This window comes from Callorhinchus milii, unplaced genomic scaffold (genome assembly GCF_018977255.1).
Source record: "Callorhinchus milii isolate IMCB2004 unplaced genomic scaffold, IMCB_Cmil_1.0 Scaffold6, whole genome shotgun sequence".
NCBI lineage: Eukaryota > Metazoa > Chordata > Chondrichthyes > Chimaeriformes > Callorhinchidae > Callorhinchus > Callorhinchus milii.
Window position 1 is genome coordinate 20,187,319 of NW_024704747.1, and position 23,938 is coordinate 20,211,256.

Consider the following 23,938-nt stretch of genomic DNA (forward strand, 5'->3'; position numbering starts at 1 on the left):
TTGTGTTTACATAGCCCGCTTCACGTAAAAGTGCTTTCTAAAGGCAGGGTTTGACACCAAGTAAAGGAGAGGGGGTGGTGGTGGGTGGGAGAAGTATTTACAGGCACAGTCATAGAGGTAGGTTTTAAGGCAGGATTTAAAGACAGATGGGGAAAGGGTGAGATGGGGAAGGGAATTCTAGAGGTTAGGGGTGGCCTATCTATAGTAGCTTCAGAACAATAATGGTAGAGATTGGAGCAAGGGATTCACTCTTGAATGGTGTGATCAGGGGAAAGGGGGGAAAAGACGTGACTTGCGTTTTTAAATAAAATTAAAGTAAAATAATAAAAAAACAACTTTTAAATGAAAATAATAATGACTTACATTTTGGCTTTGTTTCAGGGAATTGTGCATGAGACCAAACCGATCTTTACTGCCCAGTTTCATCCGGAGGCTAAGGGAGGCCCAACGGATACCGAAGTAAGTAAAATCCAGGATGTGCAGGCTCTACACATTGCAACGCACAGAGAGACTCTTGGCAAGCTGGCCCTTCTCCCAACTTGCACCCCCCACCTGAGCTCACATACTGTGCCATCTTCTGCACAGATTAATCCCGTGTGACAGTGCTTTTCCATAAACACAGTCTTAGTTGATTTGCAGGGCAATTTCTTGGTGCAGAAATTTGCAATTGGGTTCTGATTTTCAAATAAACACTGGGCTTGATTTCTTTGTAATTATCCCTATTGGTGCAAGTTGTAAATTATTACTACAACAACAAGACTTTGTACTTTTATAGCGCCCTCCATGTAGGGTGGCATCTCAGAGTGCTTAATAGTGGCGGAGCCTGACTCCGAGCCGGGGGGAGGTGGCTGTAAGCACGGTAGAAGAGGAAAGTTTTCTGGCTGGACCTGAAAGTGGGGAGAGGTGGGTAAGGCGGAGGAATTGAGGGAAAGTGTTCCAGAGTTTTGGGGCGTAGTGGCTGAAAGCACGACCTCTGATGGTGGGACGGAGGGTGCAAGGGATGAACAGGAGGCCGGTACCAGTCGAGCAGAGCTAAGGTTATTCTACATCTCTGAGTTGGAGCAAAGCTGCAGGTACATGGGAACCTAGCTGATGACAGTGCTGTTTTTGGAGCATTAATTGCCATCTTGATAACTGCACCAACAGGTGTGGCCACAGTGCCATCACTTTTCTTTGACATAATTTTTATACAGTTATTTTATCCTTTTTCTTTCTCTCTCTCTATCTCTAAGTAATTTATGCAAATAATAGTAACCTAGGGAAATGCTTGATCTCCATTGAGCAAGTCCCTCAACTACACTCAGCATCCCTCCCATCTGCTCTGCAGTATGCCAGCCCTTATACACAAACCCCAACAGGGTGGTGAGAATATAGATCTCACTGTCGGGAGCTGTGGTTGAAGCAGAAAACATCAGTGTATTTAAGAGGAAACTTGATGCCTATGTGAGGGAGAAGGGAATAGAGGAGTATGTGAGAGGGGATTTGTAGGGGTGGAGGCTTATGCGGAATATAAACACAAGCAATGACCTCAATGCCTTAATCTTTGCTGTAGCATTCTAAGGTGGTCATTGGCTCCTTGATGTTTTTTCCTTATCACCAAGCGTGCTGTACACTGGCTGCCGTGATGTCAAGGGAACCTGTGTTTGTTATCGATTGCCTGTGTCTAATGCAGCTTCATTCTCTTCCAGTTCCTGTTCGACGCTTTTATTTCACTCATAAAGAGAGGCAAAGGCACCACCATCGCTTCAGTCATGCCTAAGGTTCCTCTTCCCCCTGAGAGGCTGAAGGTTGGTTTTCTGATCCTGTTTATTTTGGTCAATTGTGTAAGTTCACACCTAGACACTCACCACCGTGCTTAAGAGTCTCTAAACCAAACCACTGTCCACATGGGTATGTTTTCAGTTTGTATGATATAGAGTGCACCGTCTCTCTCCAGAGAGAGTCCTGTGGAGTCCTGTAGCTCACTGGTTAGAGCACTCGCTTTGCAAGCGAGAGACCTGAGTTCAATTCCATGCAGGGCGAAACCTTGGGCAAGTTTCCTTACTCCACACGCCTAATAATAATCCCTCCAAAACCCAAAACAATAATAAATTGGTCATTTTCAATCTACGACTGTTTGTGGGACATTGCTGTGCGCAATTGGCTGCCGCGTTCGCCCACAAATATACAGTCAATTCACTTTACAGTGTGTTCTGTGAAGCGCTTTGGGACGTCCTCCTGACGTGAAAAGCGCTATATCAAATGCAAGGATTATTATTATTATTATTATTATTATAGATGTCCTCATTCTATAAACCTAATCCTTGTGACAGTTTAGAAGCAAGCCGGCAAGAGCCAAGTCTTGGGTATCCCAGAGTATGCACTGGGATACTATTCGAGATGAACCTGATTGTTGCAGAGCACTGAATAAGCAAAGTAAACTTCTCTTTGCTTGCCCACTCTAACCATTAGGGCTTTGACTTGCAATGTTAACAGGAGTTGAGTGAGGAAAATCCCAGCCCCCAAGACTGGTCTGCTTCTCCAAGTTCTGCTAATGAACCAGGCTGGCTGGCCTGTCATTAATGACAGTGGTGAGAAGCTGGAACTTGCTGTCAAGCTGTGGTGGAAGCGAAAAAACATCATTAGCTTTGGACTCGCTTGTCTCAAGAGCCTGACAACAGAGATTGCAACGAGGATCAACTTGATTCTGAAAGCTTAGTGTGTAGGTTCAGGACATACTGATTAGCTGATCAGCTAGTTTTATTCTTTGCTATTTTCCTACATTCCAACACAGCTTTTCAATATGCCCTTCTGCTTCAGACCCTCTATTTTATGCCTTAATTGACTCTGTGGCATATTCTGACACATAACTGGTTGAGCACTATATTGCAGCCACTGTAGAATTTTATTACTTCAGTAATTCACCATTATGCAATACCTTGAACCCAATAAAACCGCGTCAGGTTTTACTTGGGTGTGAATAGTTTACTTCCTATTGACCTATTTTATCAATTTGTTTCTTACACGCTTTCATAGCTTATTGATGACTCTATTGTACTGCACTTGTTACTTTCTCTATCCCAACAATTCCTTCATGTTTTCTTTTGCTACAAAATACGCAGTCACTACACTTCTGTTAAATGAAATGATTATTATTACTTTTCAGTATCCTGTGAAACACTTTGAGACATCTTGACAATGTGATGAAGTGCTAAATCAAATGCAAGGGTTATTATTTTATTTTGCTGGTTTCAGGTTTCCAAAATCCTTGTGCTCGGCTCAGGAGGGCTCTCAATTGGTCAGGCTGGAGAGTTTGACTACTCTGGATCCCAGGCTATCAAAGCATTGAAGGTGAGTCTTCTGATCTATGCTTCACTGATCCAGGATATTCAGTTAATGAAGTTCAAAATAATCCATGTGGTTTGCTTGAATTCTTCCCATCTCTTTGCCACTCAGTATTCTCAACAAAGCACCTGCCATGAAAAAATGTCTGTAATCCAAGGTTTTCTTCAGACAGCATAAAACCTTTGTTGAAGGCTGGCTTTTGAAAATGTCTCGTAAAACCACTAAGGTACCAGTTAATACTGCTACCTGTGTCACTTTTCTGCTCTACCTTGTGCTGAAAGACTGGTAGTCTGGGAGTGAATTACAAGGGTCTAATCTAATGTCAATCAGGTGACATGATAACTGATGTGAATCCATGACCATTTTTTGCCATTAATTGGAGTGTTTCACAAGTGTAAGAGTCAACCTGGCTCAGTTGGTAGTACTCTTACCTCTGACTCAGAAGATTATGAGGCCAAGCCCCATGTTACGACTTTGAACTCACAGTCAAGGCTGATACTCCATGCAGTTCTGTGGGAGCTCTGTAATGTCAGAGGTTCCGTATTTCAGACGAGATGTTAAACTGAGGTCCCATCTGCTTCTATGGGTGAATGTTAAAGATTTTATGGAATACCTTGAAAAGAAAAGGGAGTTTCCTCCGGTGTCATGGCCAACAATATCTCAGATAAAATTGTTCATTCACTTCATGGCTATTTCTGGAACATTGCTGTGAGCAAATTGGCTACTGTGTTCACCTACAAAATACATACAAATCACTTTGCAGCAAATATTGTAAAGCAATTTGAGTCATTTTGGCGATGTGATAAGGTGCTATATAAATGTAAGTATTATTATAATGAAAATACTCATTTTTTAAAAAAAATTGATTTCTCTTTTAGGAAGAAAACCTAAAAACTGTGTTAATGAATCCAAACATTGCATCCGTGCAGACGAATGAGGTGGGCACCAAGCAGGCAGATACGGTTTATTTCTTGCCAGTTACTCCAGACTTTGTGATTGACATTATTAAAGCAGAAAAGCCTGATGGCATCCTGTTATCCATGGGTGGACAGACAGCCTTGAACTGCGGTAAGTTACTTAGAGGGAAAGTATCAATTCATTTTTTAGGGTCAGTCGGGTGTCTTAACACATGCGGAAACCCATCACTGTGCTTAAGAGTATCCAAACATGACTGAGAATTCCATGAATCCCACGGAAATTCCAGAGATTTATTCCTCAGTGAAGAAATGTCAAACGATTTACATTTACAGGCTATGCATGCTAATCTGCTGGAGTTGCTGCTCTAAACTTCACGGCTCTTTGTGAGCAGAAAATTGTCGTTCGCAAATTAGCTGCAGAGTTAGCTTCCAAATGTACTTCACAGTAAATCCTGTGAAGTGCTTTGGGATGGCTCGATGATGTGCTGAGGCACTACATCAAATGCAAGGATTACACTAATGTCAGTTGCATTGCTCTGATGTTAAAGCTTTCCCTGGGTTTTGTAAACTGGTAAAAGTTCTTGAACTCTCCCCGATACTTGTCTTATCCTGTTCAACAGTCTGACTGTTTCCCCCGCACCCTCAAGCTTTGTCCCCAACTAAACTGAGTGAAGAAATCGCAAACGCAAAGTGAAAGATGAGACAATGTTGCCCTTGGTAAGCTTCTCCAAAGACTCCTCTGGTAAAGCTAATCTGCCTTTAAATCTCCAGGGATCAAAAGGCAACAGTGAGGTGACTGATTTCCCTGCACCACAGCTGTATTATTGCATTTTAATCTTTTATTTTCCCTTGTGAGGGATATGTTCTGGGAGGAGGGCACACGTGAGTTATAATGTGGAAAGTGTCATAATTGCAATACCTAGAAGGTCGACAGGTTTTTACTGACTAGCAGAATCTGTCACCTTGATGTGCTGTCAATCTAGCTCAGGAGTTGTTGACCTGCTGCGTTTCTTCCTCAGGGGTGGAGCTGCACAAGCGAGGGATCCTGCAGGAATATGGTGTGAAAGTGCTGGGAACACCCATCACCTCTATCATGGCCACTGAGGACAGGCAGCTGTTTGCTGACAAACTGGTGGAGATCAACGAGAAAATTGCTCCAAGTTTCGCAGTGGAGACGGTGAGACACGGCTGAGCAACTGCTGAACCCTCTGCTCTGATTTCTCCTTTTTATACCCTTGCACACCACTGCTTAACAGATCAAGCCACCTGCTTCCACGTCTCTAACATATACTCTTAATAAATGGCATTTAGAAAATGCAGGAGAGTAGCTTGAGCTGTTACCCACTTGTTCCCTTCTATCCTTACAAGATCACACGATTAATTTGGATGAAGAAGGCCCTTTGGCCCATTTGATTTTATCCTTTCAGAACGCCCACTCTACTATTTCCCCCAATAACACCGTCAAGCTGTTTTTCAAATGAAAGTGAATGCTATGGGGAAACGTGTGAGCTTCCCTCACAGATGCACTCTCAAAATATCCAATATCTTTTCATTGGTGATTCAAGAGCTGACGCCTTGAGGTGCAAGTCATCAATGAGGTTCATAAACAAGTGGGTGAGAGAATGAGCTATATCAATGAATCATCATTGGGTGATGGATGACCTTTAAAAGTTGTCAATTTGTATAGGATGAGATGAGATTTACTGCAGATGTCCTAATAATAAAATATTCGCTTTACGTCACTGTAGAGATCTAAATAACCCTAATCTTGTCACATTAATACAAAATGTTTGATCATCAGCACTTTTTTTTCAGTAGTTAATGATCCCGTTGATGGCTGTCTTACCACCATCTGCTGTGTTTGAGTAGATGAGCAGACAGACTAAACCTTGGTTTGATGGTTTGACGTCAGACTCGAAAGACAGCATCTCCAGCAGTGCACCCACAGCACTGTATTGGAGTGTCAGCCTACATTGTAATGGGTGCTTTATTGAATGCAAGCATCAATATTATCATAAATAGTTGTTTCTGAAAAGTGCTCATGTTCTCACCACCATTTGGCCCCCAATAACCCACTGACACTGGTAACAATGTTTTCTCCAATAAATTCCTCTACATCCCATTGAATCAGTAGCCTCACAAACCTCTGTGTCTTTTGGAACATGTTAGACACGAGTGTTGATCTCCACATGATTTTAAACCCCTATAGTTTGCCACAGCAATCCTATCACGCATGTAGGCTACATGTTTTGTGGCCGCGAGTTTCTTGTGTGATTCAAGAAGATGCTTTGAAAGGGAAAGCATTCTCTCCCTTGCATCCCATTTCATCCCATGTTTATACTGGGTTTGTTATATCCCTTGGAACTAACATCCCCATTACATTATGGAGAATCGTTAGCAGATTTGCAGAAATTCAGCACAAGCTAAAGTATACCAGAAAGTACTGAAGGCATTTCCGCCCCAGAATGAATAAATGCCAAACCATTGTTGTTCGAACACACAGTTGGAAGATGCCTTTGTGGCAGCTGAGAAAATCGGATACCCTGTCATGGTGCGGTCAGCTTATGCACTCGGAGGTCTTGGGTCAGGTCTGTGTGACAACAAAGAAAAACTCCAGGAAATTGCTGAGAAGGTAAGTGAGTTCAGAAAAGCTCTTTATAATGGGGCATATTTTTGTTCATTAGCCCAGAAACCATGTGAGTAATGGAACGTTGTACGGGTGATAATTGGCATGAAATTGCATTGATCTCAGAGTTGTTGGCTGGGAACGTGCCACACTGAAAGTCATCCTGGTTTCAACTGGCACACATTGCCCATGTTGGTGTTTATTTATCAGTAAGCAGGACTTAGGGTGGTAATGATACTAAGCTGCTATTATAGAAATGCAGAACACTGGAGCCCGATGTGATCAGCCCCAGTCTCGCTCACAAATCATTTGAAGAATGAAAGGGTTTAGTTAAGGAGCTGCAGAATCCAGAGTGTTGTGAATTCCCTCTGCAAATGTGTATGAATGGACATTTGACTGGGGGAAGGGCATCAGCTGAACACTTAGTCTCACTAATAAACCCCTTGCACATCAAGTTCTACACGCTGGAGCTACTGTTACCGCCCACCTTTTACTTGAATACTGTTACAAGGTTAGCAACTTGGGCTAACAAGTTGGGCAGTGGATCAATGTACATCATATCCAGTTCTGTTTCGCCCTCCATCGGCACCATAGAGCTTTGAATTGCAATGTTTTGTAAGATTGAGGTTGTGTAATAATATATATAACCCTCACGTTTGATAATGCCTTATCAGGAGGATATTTGGAAGCACTTCATATGATAAACTGTAAAATGTAGAGATTGTATTTTGTAGATAAACCGATTTGCATGCAGCAATGTCCCAGAAATGGCCATAAAGCGAGTGATCAATTTTATATGGGATTATTGGCCTTGACACTGGAAGAAACTCCCATATTTTTGAATAGTGGAGATCTTTAATGTCCTCCTAAACAGGCATCCAAAAGATAATTTAATTGTGTTGGTCTGTTTCCGTAAACCATTTATATTCTCACAAAGAGCCATGAGGTGAGTTTTGTTTGGGAGAGGATTAATGATGAGGACACCAGAAGAAAACCATTGAATTATTTGCTGAGCGGGTGATTCTAGAGGCAATTCACCTCTAGAGAGGCACTCCTCAACTCCTCTTCCGCCCTAGGAGGGTAAAAGTATAGTCATTGAATTTACCCAATTGCATTTCTTTGAAGAAAGCTTGACACACTTTTTTTGCATTGTGACTTGGTCAGCCGTGCACTTGTGCTTTTGGCCCAAGAGTAGTTTTGAACAAATACCACGATATACGGCAGTGATATAAGCTTACATTAAATGAACATAAAATATACTGAGCGATTCACGAAAAAATTAGTACCGCCCTCAATCAGTAAACTGTCTCTATGCCACAATTTTTACATGAGTATGAACAATTATCCAGTACTTCCTCTACAGTTAGTGATGATTGTATTTAATCTATAAACTGCAACAGCCAGCTGTCACATTTGGGCTGAATGCCACCTTGCTTGGTGATAGGAACAAATATATTTGCAATAACCATCATTTTTCAAGTATTACTGAACTCTCAAGTGAACCAGGCAACACATTTTGCCCCACCAATCCTTTTGCTGGTATTGTGCAAATTCAGTTTTTTTTAGTCTCAGGGCAAGAGACCAATATGTAAACAGAAGATCCAGAAGTTTTTAAGAGGTTCACAAGATTTCTGTATGACAGGTGCCTGTGATGGATTGGTTTATATGCTTCAGTGAACCTCACTGCTTCTGCTGGGAGCTCTTCCAAGCAATCCCAAAATACATTCTGAAAATAGGACAAGCACGAAATCTGAGCCAAGATCTGGGTCTCGTTCTATGAAAACCTTGTACATTATTTTGAAAAATCTATTACTTCTTGTTAAGTTTTTAATTTGGCACTTGGGGTAAACTTACTAAAAGTAGTTTGTGTGTGTGTATATAATGTGTGTATATACATACATATATGTATAGTATACATTATATATATATACACATGTGTGTATATACTGTGCGCATGTGCATTAGGAAGGAAAAGTAGCTGGATAATCTATTAGTGAAATGACATTTCTTCAGTCACAACTGAATTCTTGAGTATATCTGTAGGCTATTAGTTTTAGGATGTGATTGTGACTCTATACAAGCTATTAGTGAGTCCACACACATGTGTTCTATTTGGCCATTGAAGAGTGATTGACTAGTCATAGGCATTTTTAAAGGTTTCGAGAGTAACTCGGATTGTTTTTGTCCAGACTATTTTCCCCACATTTTCTCTCCACCTCCACTCCTGAAGATTCACAAGATGAGTTTGACTGAAGAAAGCCCTGCAGCCCATCTGATCTCATCCCTCTAGAATGTACACCCTATCATCTTGCTGTCACAGCGTCAAGCTGATTTTTGAATGAATGCATTACCCTGGTTTCAACCACCCTTTCTGGCAACCTGACCCACTCTTTAATTACTATTTGATTCTTTTTTCTTTCCACTGTACTTCAGTTCAACATGTGCTTTCCTCAAATGATAATTATTGATATGTGATTCATGACAGTGAATGTTGGCAAGTTATTTGACCATAGTGGACACAGCCAAACCTGATTTCACAGCCAAGCCCTATAATTTAATCACACAACGTCCTTACATGCATGACCTTTCAAGAGGGGTCCGTGGATAGTGATCAAAAGCAGAAACCCTGGCTACATAACTGGGGCATTGAAGCAAATTGTAAGCACCTCAACTGCTGACTGGATTGATTTCGGTTAACTCAGCATAGTAGTGGCGGCTCCCGCTTTATATAAGGGGACGCTAAAAAAAACAAATTGTGCTAATATCTCAGCCCGTTTTTGAGGCTACAAGCACTAAGGGGTTGGAATTCCATCCTGATAGCAAAAAGAAACCGAGGGGGGGGAGGCTAGCTTACATAACCTCCTCACACGGGCCACCACTGCCAGGGATTGGGGGAGGGGGGGGCTAGTCTTTGAATATGATCTGTTGCTATGAAACAATATGGTGTAAAAGTGACCCATCTCTTGTTTTGAAAGGAATCAGTGGTAGAAATGTGTCCATTGGAATGGGGAAGCCATTCAGCCTGTTTTCAGACAGCCTGGTGTACCGCTACTCTAGCTCCAAGCTTCCTCATGAAGCTGAAATACTGCAGAAAGAACACAGTACTGAAACATAGCTAATGCTGTTTATCGCTGTTCAAGATCAGTGGACTGGAGCTTTAGATCACTGGAGTTTCTCTCTCCTCCCAAACTTTTTTGTCGTTTGTATAATGCTGCACTTTCTGTAAATTCCTGACTTTTTTTCCTAATCCTTTCCATAAAAACCTGACATTGGAAAATCTTGAGCACTTGAAAATATGGTTACAAAATAGGAAGCCATAGAAGTGATTTACACCAAGCTTCACGTTCTTGAAGGATCACTGATCCATACTGATTTGTGGCTGGTTTAATGTAGCCTCACTTTCCATGATGAATTCCCCACATTCAGCATAATGGCACTCGCACACAGTATCTCCTCGTCTGTGAGCAACCTCTGTGATATGAAATCCCAAACTATAAGTTTGATGACTGGTCGGGATCAGCATTGAGCTTGCTGCTGGACTCAACAATTACAAAACATTGTCTCGATCACACAGTGGAAGTCCAGCAGACTATCCATATTTGTTACCAAATGGAAAAGATCTGATTTATATAAGTTATTTTTGTTGTAGTTAAAGCATTTACTTTATGCCTTTGAGTATATGCCCTCCAAAAAATATTTTGTTGAAGTGGCTCAAACTACAGCATCCTTGTTTCTTGGGGTGAAGGGACTTGGATTTAATACAATACAATTTACATTTATATATCGCCTTTCACGTCGGGTGAACGTCTCAAATCGTTTGGTGAAAGGCTGTGTAGATTTGGGCTACGTTCCCTGGAGCTGAAATGGTTAAGGAGTAATCTTTGAAATCGTAAAGGGAATTGACAAGTTAGATAGTAAACTAAATTTTCCTTCTTTCAATTCAAGTGCTTCGCCATAGCATTAAAAGTCCTTTATTTGTTGTTGCTCCTAACTCATAAAAACGGTACATGGAAAGAGCAGAGCCTCCCTAGCTCCACCATCCATAAACTAGTTGTCACCCATACCAGACTCTGCACGCCCATCACTCTAGTCCTTGTTAGAGTCTACTATCTCCTGATGGATTGACTTCAAGATCATCACCTCTAAATCCCTTCATGCCCTAGCGTCTTACCCACTTGTTATTAAAAATTGAGCACAATAATGAACAAGGACCACTCTGGTGCTTTTTAATTGTCTTCTGAAAGGCAGTGCAATGTTTCTAGCTTCCTACAAAATCCCTGTAATTTACAGTAAATCCTGTGAAGTGCTTTGAGATGTGTCGATAATGTGATAAGGAGCTATATCAAAAGCGAGATTATTGTTATCACTTTTTTTGTATGTCTTTTCTCCTCCAGGCTTTTGCTATGACCAATCAAATCCTTGTTGAGCAATCGCTGTTGGGTTGGAAGGAGGTCGAGTATGAAGTGGTGAGGGATGCTTCAGACAACTGCGTCACCGTTTGCAACATGGAGAACTTCGATCCCTTAGGAATCCATACGGGTAAACCATTTGCAGTTGCAGTTATAGAACATGACAAAGCCTTTTCCCTTCAATACTTACCTGGCTGTGCTGCTGTGTGAGTCCCTCCACCTCGCCACCTCTCTTGCCTGCTTCAAGACCACTCTCAAGACCATCCTCTTCGACCGTGCCTTCAGTCACCCTCATACCCCTAGCCTTCCCACTCTCCACCTCTCCTAATCCCAACCACCAACTCAGGTGCAGATCCCTGACTGTCCGCCGCCTTGGGTCGATCTCCTGACGTGAAAGGCACTATATAAATGTCATTTGTTGTGTGAATTTTTCAGTGAATCTTTGAATATCCTGATAGTTTTAAATAAGTCTGTTTGCAGCTTCTTAACGATTGACTTGGTAAAGCCATTGCCTTGTTTGAAATAGGCACATAGACAAGGAAAGTCTTAGATTAGATTCTGGTCTCCCATGACTCAGTTGATCTCTTCAAGGTGACAGTAAACACTAGTATTGACCTCAGTCACCGTGGGCTGTATCAGCCATGGGGAAGCAATCAAACTAAGGTCTTGTTGGGAGAAGCGGGAGGGAGGGAGAAAAATTGCATACAATTTAAATTTTTCTATTTTTTTTTTTAAAAAAGCCCTCTCTACTCAAAACTATTTCTGTTCTCAGTGCCTGCAGTTTGAATTCTTCTTATGTTATGTGTCTGTTTTATGTATTAGGTGACTCGGTGGTTGTTGCTCCCAGTCAGACCCTTTCCAATGAAGAATATCACATGCTGCGTGAGACAGCCATCAAGGTGGTGCGTCACCTGGGCATCGTAGGCGAGTGCAATATTCAGTACGCTCTGCACCCGACCTCACTGGAATACTGCATTATTGAGGTTAATGCTCGGCTGTCTCGCAGCTCCGCCCTCGCCTCCAAAGCAACTGGGTAAGAGTGCAAAGACACAAGTTTTATGGCTGCTGATAAATGTACTGTCTAATGGAGAAAATGGAGGATTATTATATAATATACGTGAAGCGCTTTTGAGATGTCTCAAGGCCGTGATAAGGCGCTACATCAAATGCAAGGGTTATTATTATTTAAGACTCTGAATATTGTAGTTTCTAAAAGAAAACTGCTCCCTTGTAGGTAATTCGGAGACTATGTAGTTTTCAGCCATGATTGGAGTTTTCTATATGACCAATTCACAGCATTTACTGTAAGGTGTAGTAACTGCATATTTGTAGATGACCATTATTTTCTTCAGCCATGCTCTTTCTCTTCAGGTATCCTTTGGCCTTTGTTGCCGCCAAGCTGGCCCTGGGAATTCCGCTGCCTGATATTAAGAATGCTGTTTCGGGGAAGACAACTGCCTGCTTTGAGCCTAGCCTGGATTATATTGTAACTAAAATTCCACGGTGGGATCTTGACCGATTCCACGGAACCTCTCGGGAGATTGGTAGCTCCATGAAAAGTGTGGGGGAGGTGAGTTGGCTGTTTGAATTTATGGCTTTAGGCATGTCCTGTAATATTTATTCTGTGTCTTTTGGGAGACTCTATAGGTCTGTCCGTCCATCCATTTCAAAGCAAAAAAAATCCTCATTTGTCAAATTGTTTTTAGAAAAAAAAGCTTATTTAGTAACTTCTTTGGATATTCTGGTACAGGATAACAGGCATTTGCTTGTAAATTGTACATTAAGGAATATTATGAAGGAGAACTTCTAGTTGGGTCTAGATTTATTTTATTTGTGATTCCGATTATGCAAAATTGAGCGAATATAAGCACACTTTGAATCACTAATAAAACAAGACAGCTATTCAGTCTTAACTTTGAAGCTGGTTTTCTGAAGTACTTCATTCTTCGTGTTCCTTATACTTTGAAAACTAAAGCATAAAGAGACATATCTAATAAAGGTAGTCGGATATGGACCTATTTTGCTCAAATAATAACCCTTGGGTTTCTGCGTTCGTTACTCAGGTGATGGCAATAGGACGCACCTTTGAGGAAAGTTTCCAGAAAGCCCTCCGAATGTGCCACCCATCAGTAGAGGGCTTTGTGCCTCGTCTTCCAATGAAGAAATCCTGGTCTGAGGACATTGATCTTCAGAAAGATCTGGCTGTTCCTTCTATCAATCGAATCTACTCTCTGGCAAAGGTAATTGATTTTACTAAATACAATGGTCATTTGGCATAAATACTTCTCCTAGCCTGTGTCACAAAGAAACATATGTTAATGCTGCAATTTTACTTTTGTTTTTCATTGATATTTCCTAAAAGTGCCGACCTTTTGTGTACCAATTGCTTGCAAGTTAATACTTTATAAGTAAATATAGGCTCCAGATGTACAGATGCAATTTTTTAAAATTCTATAAAGCTTCACCCTCTTCTCTTGAATTGTGTAATTATCTGATTCCCAGTTTTGCTTCCTGTTCGACTGCTGTTCCAGGTCCACATTATGTCTTGTTGACGTGTGCCTTTTACGTGCCCCAATAGTGCTAATCTAGACTAGTTCCAGTCTTATTCTATTCACTGAATATTTTTTTCTGGGGGGAGGGATGTTAGTATGTGATATGGATATTATTGCTGAAGGCTAACCATTTCTGGATCTTACATTTTTTGAATATAACCATAGAACGGAACTACCATTCAGTAATTTTCACCACACAACTAAACGTTGCATTTAACATAGTACCCTTCGTTTTACCATGAACATCTCAAATTACTTAAACAGGTATGAGACACCTGGTCCAATCATTGCTCTCTTGCTCACTTCCCATACTCTGGGGTAAAGAAGTTATGAGGGTACTGGAAATGTCTTCAACGGATACCCTTGTTCTAGGTTTGTGGTCAATCCAAGTTTATTGTTTTACTTGCGTACCTTGCATAAAGGAAACTTACGGGAGAGGAAGGCTGAATAGAAATTGACCAGGCACCTCTGTGCTGCAATCGTAACTAAATTGGTTACAGAGGACTATGACTATTTTTCAGCATAGGTGAATACACCTTCTCCACTCCTGAAATGTGGTGCTCTTCAAGGAGTTAAGCTCATACTTGTAGACTGGCCACGTTGGCAAGATATTTGAGGACTATCAATACCCATGGATCATAAAGCGCTGTGAGACAGTCTCCAGACATGAAAGACACTATACAGATGTGAATTGTATTGTACTACATAACCAGGCAAGAGTCAGTACCTTTTATTTCTCTCTCACACACTTTTTCCTATTCATTTTCTCCTTTTTTTTCTCCAACATTCTCTTCTGTTTCACTTTATTTTTGTCACATTCGCCCATCTCTCTCTCTCTCTCTCTCACACTCACACATACTATACTGTCTCCTTTCTTTCTCTGAATGCTTTCTCATACTTGCATGCGCACACATATAAAAAACCTTTATGAACAAATGGGTTAGATATTTTTTAGAACACCAAAGAAAATTCTGTACTTATCTGTTTAAAACGCTATATTAAGTATTTAGTTCTATTTGACATTAATGAAGAGTTGCTGTGATAGAATGTTATTTTGACAGCACCATTTGATCAAATGCTTCTTTAATCAATTTTTAATCAGTTTGAATACATTTTAGCTCTAATTAAGTCAATAAAGTTTTTTTTTTATTTTTCCTCCCGCACCCTTCCCTTTCATTAAAGGCTTTAGCCTTTAACACATTCAGGACTGAGTTTCCTTCTGAGTTGCAGCTTTAACATTTTGTCTGTTCGCTGTCTTTCCAAGAGAAAGAATTGTTGCAGGATGTTTAAGATTAACTTGGAAAGGATGGGTGTCAGTGTTCATGCTGCATTTGCAGGTGTAGCAGAGTGATAGGACACAAGCACTCCAGAACTTCACAAGCAGGGCTGGGTATATGGGAAATCAGGAAATTTCCCGAGTGTCTTGTGAATGGCTCCCAATGCCTACCAATTACCCCGCGTAACCTAGTTCAGAAGTTTTATTTAAGCCCAATAAAGTTTCTAAATGCATGCTGGTTTTATTTTTTCTGCCCCCCACAAATCATTTTCCATGACAATCCCAAGTTCTTTCTAGGAGCCAGACCAGCAATGTTCACAAGCCTGTGTGAAGAAATGCTTTCTGACTTCATTACACCACAGACCTGAGAGAAGCTATTGGTCCCTACTGCATTGCAGTCAGCTGGCACAGTGCACAAATGGCATTGGAGCGAATGAGGATTTCTAACAGTTCTTGTTTATTGTAAGAAAATGTTAAGAAAAATTCCAAGGGTAACATTCCCACCCTTACTCGTGTGTTTATATCTAGGGTGTTAGCCTGGCTTAATCAGTAGCAATCTCGCATCTGTGTCAGAAGGTTGTGTTCAAGCCCTACATCAGGACTTTGAGCTTATATTCTAGGTTGACACTCCAGTGCAATGCTTGTGGAGCACTGCAGGCTTGGACGAGAGGTTAACCTGAGGTCCCCTTTGCCTGTTCAGGTGGGCGTTAAAGTTTCCATGATGATTTGAGAATGGAGTTTCTCCCAGTCCTGGCCAACAATCACCCAGATAAAATTGGTCATTCACTTCATGTGTAAATTGACTGCCATGCTTGCCTACAAGTACATAATCAATGCAGTTTAGATTGAAATCCTGTGAAGATTTTTGAGATGCTCTGACAATGTGAAAAGGTGCCATATCAAATGCAAGGATTATTATTCTATGATGAGCTTCTTCCCACCAGGGAAGTTGATGCACTTTCGCAGAACAATGAGTCACTGTGACAGAGGACCGTGTTTGCTGTTTTGAATGCAGGCGCTATATTCCAGGACGTTTCACAGAAAAGATGTTAAAAGTTCAGGGTGATGTTACAAGCTGCATCACTTTATAACACTGAAACGCTTGCCACAGTGCATTTGTCAAAGGGTTTTAACAGTGGGCAATCACATTAGTTTACCAAAGTTGGAAATGGGATGGAATTCAGCAAACACTGGCCTGCTTTTGGTTCCCCTGTCGGATTTGCCCCAACATCAGTGGGCGAGCTGTCAGCCATTTTGTTCACCATCTCTGTAGGACTCTATCCCCAAATCCCTCTGATTCTACCTCTCCCTCCCCACTGTTAAAACCTGTCTTAAGACTAGGGGTTGCAATCCCGGAGTTTTTGGAGCACCATTACCATGCGGGATCCCAGGATGGTATGACATTGGGATCCTGGGATTGTATGGCACTAATGCTCCCAAAATCCTGGGATTGTAACACTTCTTAAGAGCTATCTGTTTGATTGTGCTTTTGGTGATTGTTTTTCTCCACTCTCCTGGTTTGAGGGCATGGCAGACATGAAAGGTGCGTGTATAAATTGAAACGGTATTGTATTGAGCAAGTAAAGTAGTGGTATTTGGCTCAGTGAAATTGCTGATAATGAAATTCTACCTCTAACAATCTTAACAGTTTACAAGCCTTTTTTTCAAAATTAATTCTATAACCTTTCTCCATGATTTTTTTTCAGTTAACTAATGTAGATAGGCTGAGGATCCAGTAGTTTTGTGCTCCCAATTACCCCCGAATGTCCTGCCTCCTGTTCCCAGAATTTGGGCCTTTAACTGGGAGAGGTTGCCCCAGCAGTGTTAGGGTAAGCTAGTGCAACCCTGACAGACAAAGTAATAAATAATTGGCCTCTGGGACCTACGAGAGAGCTGAACCAGGTGACTTGACCTCTTCTAATTCATTCTCTTTTTGTCTCCTTTCCTGGTTTAATGCCTCCTTCCTGACCGCACAGCTGAGGTAAGGAAATTGTTCTGCGGGCAATTATAAATAAATGTGCACACGCACACCCATGTGCTACCACTGCAAAGTATTGTGGGCTGGAGCTTACGAAGGCTTCATAACCTGCTTAATCAGTGCTCTTCATTTCATCTCCTGTCTAATCAGTGCTTTTAATTTCCTTTACAATTAAGGACCCATTGCTCTCAGCTGCCAATATGCCCTTTGTTGTCAGTGGTGCCATTCTCAAATGAAACACTAAAACCCAGGTTCAGATGGATGGTAACCATTTCATGATCTTAGTTGAAAAGAGAAGGGAGGCTCTCTTCTTCCGAAACTCCCACCCAGCTGGTATCCTGATCCTAATCCTACAGATAAATTGATCACTCAATTCCTGGTTGTTTGTGAATCGTGCAGGGCACAGGTTGACTGTCACATCTGCCTACAGTCTCTACACTTGACTGCAATTCCCTGTTCTCAACGTTCTCAAAGCATTTCACAAAATTGATTGGGAGTTTGAGCTGGGGCTGGAGGGGGCTGAGGAAGGAGGAGAGGCAAGAGATAATCAAAAGCGTAGTTATTCAGAGAGCGGGAACAGAATGGCTGAAAGCATGCCCAACAATGATGGGGACAGGTTGAGCAGGGGCCATGAAGTGAGCGAGTTTTCGCATAGAGGCGGATAGGCTGGGGCAGTAAGTTTGCAGAAGTAGCGTGGGGCGAGACTGTGGAGGGTTGTAAAAGCAAGGTCGAGAATCTTCAAGTTGATCCACTGGCATTTAATAATAATAATAATTTGATTCAGCCAGGCATTTGATTCTATTCTACGGAAGTCCTGATCCATGCGCAATCCATCCTCTATTTTTGCGATTACACTGCTCTGTGCTCTGAATGCCGAAGGGTCAGTGCACTCTTCTGGGGACAATCACATCACTTTAGAATTCCAATTGCCTTTGTGCAAAATGGTTTAATGTTTCCTCTCTTGAAAGTGGATAATTGAGTGAGTGGTGTGGAGACTCGAATCCAAAGATTGCAAATACCTTGACATTACTATAGATCTTTCACACGTGGCTTGCAGATATTCAAATCTGGGCAGGATATGGGCGAACAAAGTTTTATTTCTTTGATTTGTTGCTTTGTCGGAAGAAACAGTCTGCCTCCCCCTCCCCCACCATCTTTCCATTCGAAAGGCTTTTAGATAAATTTCCACCCATTTGCATGCCATATTCTTGCCTCAAGTCCTATCACAGCCTTGACTGTGTGTCTTCAAGGGTGAGTGAGCATTTCCTGCAAAGCACTAATGTCCATACCAGTCCCTAGCCATTCTGGAGACAGCTGCAATAGCAGGTGCTTGTGAACAGCCCAAGCTGACTTTGCTTTCTTTTTAATTGAATGCTTTAAAAGTGCAACCTTTTGGTCCCTATGGGTAGCCAGGCTGTGAGTGAGAATTTGCCACACGCCAGTGGTGCAGTGTCACTGCACTGCATGCTTAAAGGCATGCTTCACTACGCGCAAGATTTTAAAGAGATGAAACGCAAAGGGCCATGGTAATAACTGAGCAGTGATGAACTCTGAGGTGCCTGCTAGCTTAAACATTCGCTGGATGAAGGGTGGGGGAGAGAGGAGAGAATACAGCATTTGAGTAAAGTTGCCCATCTCCATTTATAATAGTTATATTTCGGTGGCCGAAAAGAAAAGTTACAGTATTAGAAAATACAGCTGTAAGCATTCCAAAGTGACAGACGCATTTCAGAGCGATGAATGTGTTGAGCATTTTAGCTTTTGAAATGCAGAATGAAAAGAGGCAATGCTACTCTGTTACCAATGCTATTCTGAACATTTGGAATGGTGTGTGACGGGGGAACGAACAATGAGGAAATAATTAATAGCTATGAAAGTCGAGCAAAGTGGGCATTATCTACTTAGGGTCTGTGATGCACGGAATGCATTTTTTTTCTCATTCACATCATTCACTTAGACTAAATCAAGGCCGGTTACTTAATAGCTTTTCACTTCTCATTCAAGTGTGTGCAGCGGGCCTGGGAAGAGTAAATGAGACAGAAATATTTAACCTCCCCCCCACCCGCAGCTTTATCATAGTCATTGCATTATGCTCCTCTTATGCATGTAGGAAATGTGGTGATGTTCACGTGGAATCCTCCCAAGAAATTAGACAGGAGATCAGCCAGGTTATGACTCCAATTTGCAGCAGAGACAGGATTTCTACTTCACAATGACAGGTCGTAAAGGCATTATGACCCTTGGTGCATATCGGACTGTGGTAGGATTTTGTTACTGGTCTCTTGCTTTACTTACGAGGGGAATTGTTACTCTGTTAGGAAGTGAGGGGATGGTTGGAGAAAGGTCTCTTTTTTTAAAAAAAAGCACTGGCATTAAATTTACCCACTTAAAATCTCAACAAGCATTACTGAACTCCCGTGCTTTGTCTCAACACGTTTGAATGAAGGAGCCTGGATTTTAAATAATAAAAATAATCCTTGAATTTGATATAGTACCTTTCACGTCAGGTGGACATCTCAGAGTGCTTAACGTGATTTATTGTAAGGTGCAGTGACTGAATTTGTAGGGGAATTCGATAGTCAATTTGCGACCAACAGTGACCCACAAACAGTCACAAAGTGAATGACCAATTTTATCTGGGGGATTGGACACAGGGAGAAACTTCTACCAAAGGATCTTTAATGTCCTCCTGAACAGGCATTTTAGCAAAGATTGCTGTTATAAAAGATTACTACAATGGAAAAATTAATTGTGTTGGCCCCGTCTCAGTAAACCATCCATATTCCAAATTAATGCTGTCATTCTCTCACCGGGGTTTCAAAGCAAGTCAAGTTGGATTTTTTTCTGAATGATATCTGGATGAAGTGAAGTTTGTTTAGTTGTCTCTCCTTACCCCCTACTCCCTGCCTTCAAAACTCACCTTAAAAGATTAGTCTTCAACCATACTTTTGATTACATTCCCCTCGCTCCTCATCTCCTTCTTTCCCTCAGCTCGTGTTCCCAGTGAGCAATGCGAAATGCTTTGGGATGTGCTCCTGATATTGTTGTTGGGTGCATGGCTACTTATCAGGATTGTATGCCCATAAAACAGTCTCAATGTTCTGAGACCGGTTAACATTTCCCCAGCTTATCCTGCAATCATTTTGCAACACTGAATTTTGAAATTGTCCGTGTTACTGTTTTGTCATTGATAGAGGCTAGGGTTAGCAAGAATGTGTGAATCCAAAATGTTCCTTGTAACAGCATCAAGTGCTCTTAGTCAGATCTGGCTGATTTCTCTGCAGCGCTAGATGGGATAGCATCTCATGAGAGCTACATTACAGTGCCCCTGAACTTGTAATAACTGTAACAGTGGCCCCGTGACCACAAAATATATTGTCAATTCACTTTACAGTATATTGTGTGAAGCGCTTTGAGATGTCTCGAAGATGTGATAAGGCACTGTATCAAATGCAAGGATTATTATTTATTATTAATAAAGATTCAGAACTAGTTATTTTTCTTTAATGGAATTTGATGCTAGTATTGTGAACAAGTGGCCAAGCACTTGATTCAGGCATTCGTGAATTAAAGAGAACGGGTGGGAAGAGGAAGCCAGTTGATTTTTGACTTGCTTTGCCACTTGAAAGGGTTTTGCATGAAAGGGACTGGTATCTGTATGGAAGCAACAAGGTGAGGGGTTTCCCCATGTGTCAGACACCCGGTTGACCAAAAACAAAAATCACAGCTTCTGATCTGGAAGAGCTGACAGTACATCTCTTGCTCTGGATTTATTATTCCATAATGTTCCTTTATTCACTTTCCAATCTTGCACTTGAATTGCATAGAATACAAGGCACTGTGGAGGACAGACTGCAGTTAAGAAACAAAAAAAATCAAAGCAGTGATTTAATTTTATAGAGCTACAGAAACAAAAATTATTATTGTTGCGAGCAATTCACATCACAGCGTATCGGGATCTGAAAAGCTCATGAGATAACTAGCACATGAATTGAGATAAACATGACAAACTTATCACGCTCTGAAGAGCCAAAACACCAGACACTGCAATATTTATACAAACAAATGTGTGCCAGGACTGAGCAGTGAATATTTTATCAGCAGTGAATGCCTTGATGCTCATTGTATTACATTTAAGGCTTTCTAAAATGTTCTCATTGAATATTCAATGTATTCAGAAAATACACCCAACATTTTCTTTAACCTTGTGTTCCCTTTTGTTCCGATGAATGTATCCCCTAATAGTTTTTTATTCCCTCCTTTAATGTTACTGGTTGCACGTGATCTGAATTTTGCAATTAATATTCACAAAGTTATTCATTTTATGGTGTCTACTTTTCTCTTTGCTGCAGGCATTACACAGTGGGATCTCAGTGAATGAGATTTACAAACTGACTGCAATAGACAAGTGGTTCCTTTACAAACTCAAGCGAATAGTGGAGATGGAAATCGAATTGAGCAAGTACACCAGGTAACAATGCTCTGAGGGCATCGTAATTCAAGGAATGATTCATCCTGGACATTCCTGATTTTTTTTCAAACTTATGAATGATGTGGCAAAAATTCTTTAGTAAGTACAATTTCTTACAAAAAGAGAGGACTTTACTGGAATATATATTTTATAAGGGGTGCGGGGGACAAAGGCAAATAAATGTTTTTTTCTTTCAAAGAACCAGTACAGACACAATGGACCGAATGACCTTCTGCTGTGCTGTAAATTTCTATGGTTCTTTATCAGAAAATATAAAAGACAGCATGTATACAATTGTTTTTCCAAAGTGACCTACATGCCAAGGTTGGGAATCCAAGCTTGTGTTAGAATTTTATATCTGGAAAGTGGACATCCTGTTTTATTGATACAACAGGATGTCTTGTATGACTTGACTCGAGGTGCAGCACTGATGGGCAATTTGTCTGTAAAGAAACATTTGTATTATTTCTTCCACTTATGTCATTTACACTTTAGTTTGAACCATCAATTACCTCAAATTATGCATAATGTGTTAAAAGAACTTGCAGAAAAGCAGCTTCAAAATTTAGGCTGTATTTCCTCCAGTGCTGTAAATTTCTATCATTCTATGATTTCAGAAACTTAGAATTTTGTCAAATTCTGGTTTCTGAGGTCATAGAATGATAGAAGTTTACAGCACAGAAGGAGACCATGTGGCCCCTCAGTCTGCCCCAGCTTTCAGAGCAAGATGTCCATTCAGTCGCACTGTCCTGCCTCATCTCCATAGCCCTTCAAGCCTCTACAATATCTTAAAAAAAATAGAAATGCTAAGAAAATATAGTGAGGAATTCCTTCCCCATTGTTTATGGGGCTCCAAAGCTTTCTCCTGCAGTGGGAGAATGGGAAGACCTACACATGGGCTTCTGCCTGACCTTTGCATTACTTCACAAGCAACTAATGAGGGAGACAATTCAAGCTTGGTTGCTGTCAGATGACCATTTTTCCTCATTCCTTGATCACGATCCCCCATCTCAGAAACTCAGAAACTTGCCCAGACATGAATAAATGCTTCTGAGGGATTTTACATGAACTATCTTCAGTATAAAGTTATAAGCCACTCCACCCAGCAGTGTCTATTCTCGTAATTGATGAATAATGTAAACCCTATTCTTCAAAGCGATGTGGCAATCAAGAGCTTGAGCAATGGCACAGCAGTTTTGAATGCCAAGAATTTTCTTTCTCAAACTTGGCTTGTGCTGTATGGTGTGGAAATCCTGTTAAATCACTGTGCTAAATTTCCCGGCGTATTGATGGAAAGTCAAAGCTGTTAAGTAAAAGGCCAGTATTGTAGCTAGTGTGCAAGTTGAGGAGCCCTTGATCTGTGCAGCACAACATGCCGGCTTATATGAGCTATGATAGTCTTCCCACACTGTCGTGAAAGGAGTTCTGCTACTGTCCCTCTCACTCCCCCCTTCTATTTTAATCCGAATACACTTTTAAATGCCTTTTGTCTCCCATTATGCCTTTCCTTCAGTTAAGCAAATAAACAGCTCAATAACACAATCGTCCATTTAAATAATTTGATTAACGAATGGCTCTGTCTTTTAACGACTAGTTTCCGCGTTACAGCAAAAAATCAAATGGGAGACACGCTTAGTGTTAGTTCAGCGTGAGCTGCCGCCGAATAGAAATGAAAGCTAACCAAGTGGAGAATGTAATATGTAAAAAGTTCAGTACCGTGGCTAATTGTTATGCAGCAGACATCTTGCAATGCTGTAATGGATTTCCTAGGTCATCTTCACAGTTGAAATTCCCCTCATTAAATGGAATTTATCCCATTTCCTTTTATCATTTATTATTGAACTGTGTATGATGTGTCATAGATGACGGGCTTGTTCTTCACAATCACAGTGGTGAGGGTATTCAGGGTGGAGGTGATCCCTTTCCCTGAAACTAACGCTGTTTGGGAAATGGGAGACGCGAGCCAAGCAGCCTGTCCACTTAGTGCATACTTAAATGGCAGTAAACAAGATCAGTTTCATTATGTTTCAATAACTTAAGTAAATGCAGTAAAGACAACTTTTTCACAGAGCCAGCAGTTAATATCCTTTTGCTGCATCTGTTTTTTTATTTGCCCAAGTTTTGTTGCCTTTTATTGTGCTAAACACTGAATTCCAAGGTACATTTGGTAAATCTTTAACGTTGTCTCTAGCTTCCTGACAACGGTAAGATACGTTCGTCTGTAAGTTGGTGGCACTGTTCACAGAAAGATTTTGCTTTCTTGTCAATGTTGCTTGCTACATTTAGGATTGTTGGGATTCAAGAAAGAAATGGAGAAGCAAAGGTTTAATCCGTGTGAGCTACCCAACTAGCAATCCTAATGTGCAGTGCATTTTTCCAACTCTG

General features: G+C 41.1%; 1 protein-coding gene across 2 annotated transcripts in view; it reads left to right on the top strand.

The window, feature by feature from the left end:
- Positions 1-23,938, top strand: part of cps1 (carbamoyl-phosphate synthase 1, mitochondrial) — an 89,320-nt gene that overhangs the window by 16,179 nt on the left and 49,203 nt on the right. For both annotated transcript variants that reach the window (XM_007900136.2, XM_007900135.2), the window contains exons 11-21: positions 382-459; positions 1,689-1,787; positions 3,235-3,330; positions 4,203-4,392; positions 5,261-5,418; positions 6,745-6,873; positions 11,262-11,406; positions 12,099-12,309; positions 12,648-12,846; positions 13,340-13,516; positions 21,435-21,553. In XM_007900136.2, coding sequence (XP_007898327.1) covers positions 382-459; positions 1,689-1,787; positions 3,235-3,330; positions 4,203-4,392; positions 5,261-5,418; positions 6,745-6,873; positions 11,262-11,406; positions 12,099-12,309; positions 12,648-12,846; positions 13,340-13,516; positions 21,435-21,553 — 1,601 coding nt within the window. The remainder of the gene's footprint in view (positions 1-381; positions 460-1,688; positions 1,788-3,234; positions 3,331-4,202; positions 4,393-5,260; positions 5,419-6,744; positions 6,874-11,261; positions 11,407-12,098; positions 12,310-12,647; positions 12,847-13,339; positions 13,517-21,434; positions 21,554-23,938) is intronic.